At 43.0% G+C, this 11406-nt stretch overlaps 1 protein-coding gene across 3 annotated transcripts in view; it reads left to right on the top strand.

The window, feature by feature from the left end:
• The first annotated feature begins 264 nt into the window (after nucleotides 1-264).
• Nucleotides 265-11406, top strand: part of CFAP263 (cilia and flagella associated protein 263) — a 30652-nt gene continuing 19510 nt past the window's right edge. The window contains exons 1-5 of one of the 3 annotated variants that reach the window (XM_070388340.1): nucleotides 265-438; nucleotides 2606-2732; nucleotides 3814-3975; nucleotides 9304-9471; nucleotides 10235-10315. In XM_070388340.1, the coding sequence (XP_070244441.1) occupies nucleotides 338-438; nucleotides 2606-2732; nucleotides 3814-3975; nucleotides 9304-9471; nucleotides 10235-10315 (639 nt within the window). In that variant the 5' untranslated portion in view covers nucleotides 265-337. Of the gene's footprint in view, nucleotides 493-2605; nucleotides 2733-3813; nucleotides 3976-9303; nucleotides 9472-10234; nucleotides 10316-11406 lie in introns of all 3 variants that reach the window. The other 2 variants (XM_014479465.2, XM_070388341.1) reach the window with 2 other exon arrangements.

The raw sequence follows: 11406 nt of genomic DNA, 5'->3' as shown, positions 1-11406 counted from the left end.
AAGGTTGTTGAAAGGATTTTTATAAACTATGCTCAACGTGGTGCCGAGGGTATTAGTAACTGCTGAGCAAACAGCTGTTATTATCATCGTTTTAAGAATACTGTTGAAAAAGTAAACACGAATGAGCCTAGGTATCTAGTCCAAGGCCAGCGATTTCGCTTTGGTCTGCTCTGGGCTGGCCGAAGCGCTGGACTGGGCCTCGGAAAGCCCCGCCCCTCCACTACCGCGTCGGGTCGCCCTGGCAACGCACTGCTTGGTCGCAGCCCGAGAGACGCGGTCGCTGGTCCCAGGCGCTCTTGGCCACAACTCGGTATTGACCAGAGTAGCTTCGGCAGTGATGACGGACGACGACTCTGAGACTTCTGCCTCGGAAACACAGGCCCAGGAAGAGAGCGATCTGCCTGTTTTCCAGTTGTGTGGGCTGGTGGAAGAGCTCAGGTACCCGCCAGCCGGATTCTGAGGGTGGTCCCTACTCAGCGTGTGGGCTCCGAGGTTGGTCCAGCATGGAGATACTCCCAAGTCCACGCTGAACACTGAGGAAACTGAGACCCGCCCCGCCTCTCCACCCCCCCCCCCCCCCCACCCCCACCCCCCACCCCCACCCCCACCCCCCACCCTAGACTAGACTTCTAGAGAATAATACTTCATCCACTGGGTGGCTGGAAATAAAAGAACTGAGAAATATAAACCAAAGTAAACCTCTGAAGATTGTGGATGTGTGTAACTTCAAGAATTCTGTAGTGGACTTCCCTGGTGGTCCAGTGGTTAAGAATATCCCTGCCAATGCAGGGGACACAGTTTTGATCCCTGGTCTGGGAAGATTCCGGGGAAGGCAATGGCACCCCACTCCAGTACTCTTGCCTGGAAAATCCCATGGACCGAGGAGCCTGGTAGGCTGCAGTCCATGGGGTTTCGAAGAGTCGGACATGACTGAGCGGCTTCCCTTTCACTTTTCACTTTCATGCATTGGAGCAGGAAATGGCAACCCACTTCAGTGTTCTTGCCTGGAGAATCCCAGGGATGGGGGAGCCTGGTGGGCTTCCGTCTATGGGGTCGCACAGAGTCGGACACGACTTAAGCGACTTAGCAGCAGCAGCAGCAGCTGGGAAGATTCTGCATGCCACGGAGCAGTTAAACCTGTGCGCCACAACTACGGAGCCTGTGCTCAGGAGCCCGAAAGCCACAATTACTGCTGTGCACCTAGAGCCTGTGCTTTGCAACAAGAGAAGCCAAGGCAGTCAGAAGCCTATGTACCACAACTGGAGAGAAGCCCCTTGCTGCAACTAGAGAAAGCCTGTTTGCAGCAACAAAGACCCAGTGCGGCCAAAAGTAAAATTTAAAAATAAAATATTAAGTATTAATTCAGAAGGAATTTCACAAATTGGTTAGAAGATACTTGAAGATGAAACTTGTACCAATTTTCAGTATATAGGCATATCTCATTTTATTGCATTTTGCTTTATTGTACCTTACAGACATTGTGTTTTTTACAAAACAAAGGTTTGTGGCAACTCTGCATTGAGCAAGCATATTGATGCTATTTTTTCCAACATCATTTGCTCATTTTGTGTCTCTGTCACATTTCCATGATTTTTTGAAATATTTCAAGCTTTTTCTTTATATTATTATATTTGTTATGGTGATTTGTGGTCACTGATTTTTGATGCTACTATTGCAAAGATTATGACCTGCTGAAAGCTCAGATGATGGTTAGTGTTTTTTAGCAATAAAGCATTGTTAATTAAAGTATGTACTTTTTTTAGACATAATGGCATGCACACTTAGTAGACTACAGTATAATGTAAACATAATTTTAATGCACCAAAAAACCAAAAAATTCATTTGACTCACTTTATTGCACTATTTACTTGATTGCAGTTGTTCGAAACTGAATCCATTATATCCCCAATGTATGCCTGTAATCCTAGTGCTCTGAACTTTATGGCTCATTGCTGCTGCTGCTAAGTCGCTTCAGTCGTGTCCGACTCTGTGCGACCCCATAGACGGCAGCCCACCAGGCTCCCCCGTCCCTGGGATTCTCTAGGCAAGAACACTGGAGTGAGTTGCCATTTCCTTCTCCAGTGCATGAAAGTGAAAAGTGAAAGTGAAGTTGCTCAGTCGTGTCCGACTCTTCGAAACCCCATGGACTGCAGCCCACCAGGCTCCTCCGTCCATGGGATTTTCCAGGCAAGAGTACTGGAGTGGGGTGCCATTGCCTTCTCCTTATGGCTCATTAGATGTATATTAAAAAAATATATAGAATATGTAAATAGCATTTACTGTGAGCCAGGCACTGTCCCAGAGTCTTTGCTTTCCTTATCACAACCCTCAAAGATAGGTGCTATTATTATTCCCATTTTACAGATGAGGAAAGCGAGGCACCAGAAGTTAAGTATCTTACAAGGTCATACAAAGCTGCTGCTTTGCTGCTAAGTCGCTTCAGTCGTGTCTGACCCTGTGCGACCCCATAGACGGCAGCCCACCAGGCTCCCCCATCCCTGGGATTCTCCAGGCAAGAACACTGCTAGCAAGTGTTAAATACTAGGTACTTGGGATTTAAACTCCAGTTGGTGGAACTTTCTCAAGGGCACCCTCTGTTTTGCAGCTATGGAAACTCTGCTCTCAAAACTGAGACGGAGATGTTTGAAAAATATTATAATAAACTGGAGCTCAAGGATCAGCGACCTCCACGATTATCAGAAATCAAAATAACAGGAGCAGAAATTGCACAGGTATGCAAGGGAGATCTAAGAATTCTTTAAAGCTCTTTGCACCTTTAGATGCAAGTAGCATTTGTTATCTGCCTTTGCTGTGCCCTTCTTGGCCAAGTGGCATATGACTTTCTCCCTGTTCTAATTTTGGTTCTTTTCCCTCCAAGGTTTCTCTTTAGATTAGGATTGACATATATATACTACCATGTGTAAAATAGATTGCTAGCAGGAATCTGCTGTATAGCACAGGGAGCTCAGCTCAGTGCTCTGTGATGAACTAGAGGGGTGGGGTGGAAAGGGTGAGAGAGAAGCCCAAGAGGGAGGGGATACATGTATACACATAACTGATTCACTTCATTGTACAGCAGAAACTAACACAATATTATAAAGCAATTATACTCCATTGAAAAAAAAAGGAAGCTGACTCAAAAAAAATAGTACAGGGTAGGGGTCTATCTTTTGAGGATCAAACAATGCCATCTTCAGGTCCACACATTTTCTGGGTCACCTGCTTTTGACCTTAGGCTTCATTGCCCTGGTGTTGCTGTTCAGTCGATTAGTCGAGTTCTACTCTTTGCGACCCCACGGACTGCAGCATGCCAGGCTTCCCTGTCCTTCACTATCTCCCAGAGTTTGCTCAAACTCATGTCTGTTGAGTTGATGATGTCATCCAACCATGTCAATGCTTAGGAAATCCAACATTTTTGTCTGGTTTTTGCTGAAAACCATGCCCCCCAGTGCATTTTCTCTTTTATATCCAGCTCAGGAAGCACTGAGCTCTTACCCTGACACTGATTTGATTGCTAGTCTATAGCAATTTGCTTTAGTTCAGGGTTTCCCCACACTCAAGACACTTCCCCTTATTTTCAGTTCATTGTCAAGCATAGACCTTTGAAGTATTTTGTGCAGTACCTTAGGTTGACTTGTGAAATGAACATCTCCTCAGGCCCAGTGTCCAGCACCATTTATCATGGAGTTGGTTTGCTCTGGCCATCATTCAGCATTATTTCTAGCATGTTCGAGTGGTTGTTTTGATACCCACCTTGGGTTGCTTTCTTACCAGTTCCTACTTGACAATGGCTTTGTACTGCTTGTGTTACAGTTACGAAGCAGGCGTAAATCCAAGTCCCGCATGGGCATGGAACGTGTGATGGGCCTTAGTGTGGACCAAAAATTGGAACTTGTGCAAAAGGAGCTGGAAGACACAAAGGATGAGATCAGGCACATGAGAGCGAACGCTGAGCGGGACCTACAGCATCACGAGGTAGACCTTCCAGTGGGCCGTCCTCCCTGGGCTCCCCGCTTCTGCCTCGGCAAGAAGTATCTTTAGTATGTTCATATGATTGTTGGTGCTTTGAGAGAAACACACTCGGATAAAATAAACTGAGGACCTACCTTTAAGGAACTTACCACTTGCCTGAGGGGATATCAAATTTTAAACTTTTGGTCTTTCCTGGTATTCCAGTGTTAAGAATCTGCGTTCCAATGCAGGGGACACAGGTTCGATCCCTAGTCTGGGAAGATTCCATGGGCCACAGGGCAGCTAAGGCCCTGCGCCACAACTACTGAAGCCTTAGGGCTCCAGAGCCTGTGCTCCATTGAGAAGCCCATTGCACTGCAACTAGAGAGAAACCTCTGCTTGCTGCAACTAGGGAGAGCCCTCATGTAGTAACAAAGACCCAGCACAACTAAAAATAAATAAATAAATAAAATTAAAAAAATTTTTTTAACTCTTTAAGTGAAAAATTTCAAAATACACAAATGTAGAGAAGCTAGCACAGTGAACCCTTATGCATTCAACACCCGCACATAGCAGTCATCAACATGTGGCTGCTCTTGTTCCCTCCATAACCCTACCAACTTCCCACTTGTAACTGGCCACTGGGTATTATGAAGGGGATCTTACAGATACTGTTTATCTGTAAATATTTCAATATATGTTTCTAAGATATGGATTCTTTAAAAAAAACCCGTTATCAATAACCATCAGTTCAGTTCAGTTGCTCAGTCATGTCCGACTCTCTGAGACCCCATGAACTGCAGCATGCCAGGCCTCCCTGTCCATCACCAACTCCCGGAGTTTACCCAAACTCATGTCCATTGAGTCAGTGATGCCATCCAACCATAAATGCTCTTAAAAATTCAGAATAATTCCTTAATGATATACAGGGCTTGAGGTTTAAGTCAGTGAGTCGAGTGAAAAATCCCTTGTCACCTTCCATGGGTTGCATCCATGACCATGGTTCACGTCATATGGGAGACCAAGGTGGTCAGTTTTCCAACAGGGAAGAAACATCACTTTCATTTGGTTGCCAATAGGATGAAGTTGCTGGCTTGCATTTGATAGCCATCTTGTATGAAAAAAATAGATGTTTCTGTTCTATTTCTAATTTTTTTCCATTTCTAATGAAGGCATCATATTCATTTCCTTGAAAGGGACAGATAGTGAACTCATGTCTCCATTAATAGAACCATCTCTATGGCATAAACCTCTCCTGCCCTTCCCCCTCTCTCCTCCTTTCTCTTTCCCAACATGCTGCATTGAATTCCAACATGTTAAAGGAGCTCAGGATGTGGTAGCATTGTCCTCACATGCTGAACTATGTGATTAAACATAACGGTGTGGGTTAGAGTGGTCAGAGAAGACATGTTGGGGAGGTAGGGCTGGACATAGGACTTGACACGTGAAGAATGACGGCAATTGTTTAAGGAATAGGAAAACAAGGGCACCCTAAGTAAGGTGAATGACATGAACAAGGAAGTGGAGGTGGGAATGTTCACAGCAAGTTCATAACCCTGAGGAGGTTGGTGTGGTTAGAGAAGAACGTGCTTTGGGGGATGTATTAGGAAATCAGGTTGAGTAGGCAGAGGGGTTTCTCTCTGATGTCTTAGAAAGCAGGACCGCAGTGAGGATAATTGAGCAGGAGAGTTATGTATCAGTTCATTTCAGTTGCTCAGTTGTGTCTGACTCTTTGCAACCCCATAGACTGCAGCATGGCAGGTTTCCCTGTCCATCACCAACTCCTGGAGCTTACCCAAACTCACGTCCATCGCGTCAGTGATGCCATCCAACTATCTCATCCTCTGTCGTCCCCTTCTCCTCTCACCTTCAATCTTTCCCAGCATCAGGGTCTTTTCCAATGAGTCAGTTCTTCAGATCAGGTGGCCAAAGTATTGGAGTTTCAGCTTCAACATCAGTCCTTCCAATCAGTATTCAGGACTTATTTCCTTTAGGATTGACAGGTTGGATCTCCTTGCAGTCCAAGGAACTCTCAAGACTCTTCTTCAACACCACAGTTCAAAAGCATCAATTCTTCGGTGCTCAGCTTTCTTTATAGTCCAACTCTCATGACCACTTGAAAAACCATAGCCTTGACTAGATGGACCTTTGTGGGCAAAGTAATATCTCTGCTTTTTATATGCTGTCTAGGTTGGTCATAACTTTTCTTCCAAGGAGTAAGCATCTTTTAATTTCATGGCTGCAGTCACCATGTGCAGTGATTTTGGAGCCCCCCAAAATAAAGTCTCTCACTGTTTACCCATCTGTTTGCCATGAAGTGATGGGACCAGATGCCATGATCTTAGTTTCCTGAGTGTTGAGTTTTAAGCCAGCTTTTTCACTCTCCACTTTCACTTTCATCAAGAAGCTTTTTAGTTCCTCTTCACTTTCTGCCATAAGGGTGGTGTCATCTGCATATCTGAGGTTATTGATATTTCTCCCGGCAATCTTGATTCCAGCTTGTGCTTCTTCCAGCCCAGCGTTTCTCATGATGTATTTTGCATATAAGTTAAATAAGCAGGGTGACAATGTACAGCCTTGACATACTCCTTTCCCGATTTGGAATCAGACTGTTGTTCCATGTCCAGTTCTAACTGTTGCTTCCTGGCCTGTATATAGATTTCTCAGGAGGCAGGTCAGGTGGTCTGGTATTCCCATGTCTTTCAGAATTTTCCACAGTTTATTGTGATCCACACAGTCAAAGGCTTTGGCATAGTCAATAAAGCAGAAGTAGATGTTTTTCTGGAACTCTCTTGCTTTTTCAATGATCCAGAGGATGTTGGCGATTTGATCTCTGGTTGCTCTGCTGCTGCTAAGTCACTTCAGTTGTGTCCAACTCTGTGTGACCCCATAGACGGAAGCCCACCAGGCTCCCCCGTCCCTGGGATTCTCCAGGCAAGAACACTGGAGTGGGTTGCCATTTCCTTCTCAATGCATGAAAGTGAAAAGTGAAATAAAGTCACTCAGTTGTATCCAACTCTTAGTGATCCCATGGACTGCAGCCTACCAGGCTTCTCTGTCCATGGGATTTTCCAGGCAAGAATACTGGAGTGGGGTGCCATCACCTTCTCTGTTGCTCTGCCTTTTCTAGATCCAGCTTGAACATCTGCAAGTTCATGGTTCATGTCCTGTTGAAGCCTGGCTTGGAGAATTTTGAGCATTACTTTGCTAGTGTGTAAGATGAGTACAATTATTCAGTAGTTTGAGCATTCTTTGGCATTGCCTTTCTTTGGGATTGGAATGAAAACTGACCTTTTCCAGTCTTGTGACCACTGCTGAGTTTTCCAAATTTTCTGGCATATTGGGTGCAGCACTTTAACAGCATCATCTTTCAGGATTTGAAATAGTTCAACTGGAATTCCATCACCTCCACTAGCTTTGTTTGTAGTGATGCTTCCTGAGGCCCACTTGACTTTGCATTCCAGGATGTCTGGATCTAGGTGAGTGATCACACCATCGTGATTATCTGGGTCATGAAGATCTTTTTCGTACAGTTCTTCTGTGGATTCTTGCCACCTCTTCTTAATATCTTCTGCTTCTGTTAGGTCCATACCATTTCTGGTATGGTATACCTAACACAATCTAAAGATTGTGCCCATCTTTGCATGAAATATTCCTTTGGTATCTCTAATTCTTTTGAAGAGATCTCTAGTTTTTCCCATTCTATTGTTTTACTCTATTCTTTGCATTGATCACTGAGGGAGACTACTTTCTTATCTCTCCTTGCTATTCTTTGGAACTCTGCATTCAAATGGGTATATCTTTCCTTTTCTCCTTTGCCTTTTGCTTCTGTTCTTTTCTCAGCTATTTGTGAGGCCTCTTCAGACAACCATTTTGCCTTTTTACGTTTCTTTTTCTTAGGGATGGTCTTGCTCCCTGTCTCCTGTACAATGTCACAAACCTCATCCATAGTTCTTCAGGCACCGTCTATCATATCTAATCCCTTGAATCTAGTCACTTCTACTGTATAGTCGTAAGAGATTTGATTTAGGTCATACCTGAATGGTTTAGTGGTTTTCCCTACTTTCTTCAATTTCAGTCTGAATTTGGCAATAAGGAGTTCCTGATCTGAGCCACAGTCAGCTCCCTGTCTTGTTTTTGCTGACTGTATAGAGCTTCTCTATCTTTGGCTGCAAAGAATATAATCAATCTGATTTCAGTATTGACCATCTGGTGACGTCCAAGTGTAGAGTCTTCTCTTGTGTTGTTGGAAGTGGGTGTTTGCTATGACCAGTGTGTTCTCTTGGCAAAACTCTATTAGCCTTTGCCCTGCTTCATTCTGTACTCCAAGGCCAAATTTGCCTGTTACTCCAGATATCTCTTGACTTCCTACTTTTGCATTCCAGTAATGTATAGAAAGTAGCATTTAAGGTGGATAGATGTTCTGGCCTGTGAGATTTATGGGGAAGGAGGAGGCTATGGCCAGATGCTGGCCAGCAAAGGAAGATGCTTTTGGACCTTGGTGCCCAGTGAAAGAGCCTGATCAAAGATGATTTGCTCTGTGGCTACTCATTTTATTCTTTAAAATAATATCTTCATGTTTGCATTTTTAAATTTAAAGATAATCTCTGTTGTAGCAAAATTTAAACATGCAGGTAAGCTAAAAGAGAAACATTTGAAAACATCCACCAAGAGATAATTACTGTTGGTTCCTGTATTTGTCTCCTAGAGTTTAGGTTTCCTATGTATATGTGAATGTCTTTATAAAAAGGTATCATATTATTTTGTGAACTGTGTTTTTCACTTACAGTGTATTGTATTTCACTTACAGTGTCTTTCTGTATCAATACATAGATTTGTTATTACTTTTTTTTTTTTCAAATTATAAAAGTACATAGTAAGAGTACTTCTCTGCCTCCCTCCTAGTCCATCTTTCCAGATACAGCTGTGGTTATTGTTTTGGCATATAACCTTCCAGATATTATATGTGTGTATATATATATGTGATATGGTATATATATGATATATGATATACATATATATATGATATGGTGATATATGATAGATATTAGTGTTATAATTTTAATGATAAATAACATTTCAGATAAGGAAATACATATTTCTGGAGATACTCGAGGCCCTTTTTTGTTTGTTCTTCCCCTTTATATATATAGATACTGTAACTTTTTTGAGGCATGCTTTTTAATAACAAGGTTCATATGGTCCCATTTGTATCTTCAGGGTATCTTTCTAAGACTAAGAAGAAACGTTAGGCATTGGGACCCAAATAGGCCTGAGACCTTAGGTTTCCTTAGATGGATATCTCCTTGAGAAGTTTTGCAAACTGTCCTCTCTTTGCACTGACTCCCCCAGGCTATCATCGAGGAAGCTGAAATTCGATGGACCGAAGTCCAGAAAGAAGTGCATGAGTTTGAAAAAGATATTCTAAAGACCATATCCAAGAAGAAAGGGAGTATTTTGGCCACTCAGAAAGTGATGAAGTACATTGAGGACATGAATCGTCGGCGAGTGAGTTGGCAGGTGGTTAGAGCTTAGAGAGGGGAATACTTTCATGGAACGATGACACAGAAGTGGTCCACGTGAGGCTGCCCCACTCCGTTTGGTCCACCATAACAGTTGCCCACATATGAACATTTTTTGTGTCCCTCAAAGCGTGTGTGTCTTAAAATGCAAGTTTATCAAAGCCAAAATCAAACAGGCAGAATGGATATTCATAGTTATCTCAGATCAGCTTCTTCCTTTTAATTTTCTTGTTTGTTTCAAGACCTGCTGTCTTCTTGAGAAAAGTGTGAGCCTGTTTAGTCAGGTGATTACATAGTGTAGGACAAATAAACCTTAATTTCTTTGAGTTCCATTAGTGTGAGAATGAGACTAATGTTCCTTTACTTTCAAAGATTTTGTAGCCTATCAAGCTTTGGATCCTGCAGATAGGTAGTGGTACTAACCCCAACATGTTATATGTAATAAAAAATTATGTAAATTACCAAGAGGGTAATAGATCAAGGAATCATAAGATCATTTTGTCAGGAAAGGTCCCTATATCCAACAATATACTCAAGTTATCTTGAATTTAAAAGTAATAGAAAATTTGTGTAGTGCAGACCCAGTTTCCTCTGCTTCTTGCTCTCGAGCAAGGATATCATAGCAACACCAGCTTGAGTAGACATCAAAGAGTTAAAAATAAGTGACTGCATGTTAGGGCTCAAAGTTTAGTTTTGCAGTGGCAGACCTGCCGATAGGGAAGAAGGAGGACAATTGATTAAAGTTTGCTTTTATTTTTAAGGATAATATGAAGGATAAATTACGTTTGAAAAATGTTTCGCTCAAAGTCCAGAGGAAAAAGTTGCTTTTACAATTGAGGCAGGTATGTGGATTTGTCTTTCTTTCTTTCTTTTTTTTTTTTAAGGTTACTGTAGTGGGTAGAACAACATCCTCCCAAAAATGTCCATGTCTCCGAATTCCAAAGATGTCCATGTCCTAATTCCTGGAGTCTGTGACTATGTTACTTTACGTGGCATAAGGATTTTGCAGGTGTGATGAAATCAAGAATGTTGAGATGGGGAGAATATCTTGGAGTATCTGAGTGGGTCCAATGTAATCACAAGAGTCCTTAGGAGAGGGAGGCAGGAGAGTGAGAGACAGAGAAGATGTGGAAATGGAAGCAGAGATCAAAGCGAAGGAAGGGATCATGAATGAAGGATGCAGACTGCCTATAGCAGCTGGTAATGGCAAGGAAACAGATTCACCTCTAGAGCCTCCAGAATGAATGCCACCCTGCCAACTCCTTGGTTTTAAAGAACTGTTTTGGACTTCTGACCTCATGAGCTGTAAGAGAATACACTTCTATTGTTTTAAACCTCTGCATTTGTGGTCATCTTTTACGGTAGCAACAGGAAACTAACACAGTTTCTATGCTGATAAATCTGTAATGGAGCTGGCTTGAATTTAAAAGACCTTCATGGGGCTTCCCTGGTGGCTCAGTGGTAAAGAATCCACCTGCCATAGCAAGAGACACAGGTTTGATCCCTGGTCCAGTAACTAAGATTCCATATGCCGCAGAACAACTAACTCACAACTACAGAGCCTGTGCTCTAGAGACCGGGAACCGCAACTGCTGAGCCCAGGTGCCACAACGACTGAAGCCCGTGTGTGAGCCCTTGCTCCACGATAAGAGAAGCTACTGCAATGAGAAGCCCGCAAACTGCAACTAGAGAGTAGCCCCTGCTCACCTCAACTAGAGAAAAGCCCCCACAACAGCAAAGACCCAGCACAGCCAAAAATACAGGAAGAAAACTATATGTAAAAACCCTCATGACATACTTGTTGACCCTTTTGGGGAGTGTGGCCTGGGTGGCACAGTTCGGAGTATGCTTTGCTGAGTCTTTGAGCAGCTGATCCAAAAGGCTCCTGATTAAAGGCAGACATGGCACAAGGCCTCTGGAATGTGGTTACATG

The sequence above is a fragment of the Bos mutus genome, chromosome 18, assembly GCF_027580195.1.
Source record: "Bos mutus isolate GX-2022 chromosome 18, NWIPB_WYAK_1.1, whole genome shotgun sequence".
Taxonomy (NCBI): Eukaryota; Metazoa; Chordata; class Mammalia; order Artiodactyla; family Bovidae; genus Bos; species Bos mutus.
Note: the sequence above shows the minus strand (reverse complement) of the source record. Positions and strands in the feature narration are given on the sequence as shown.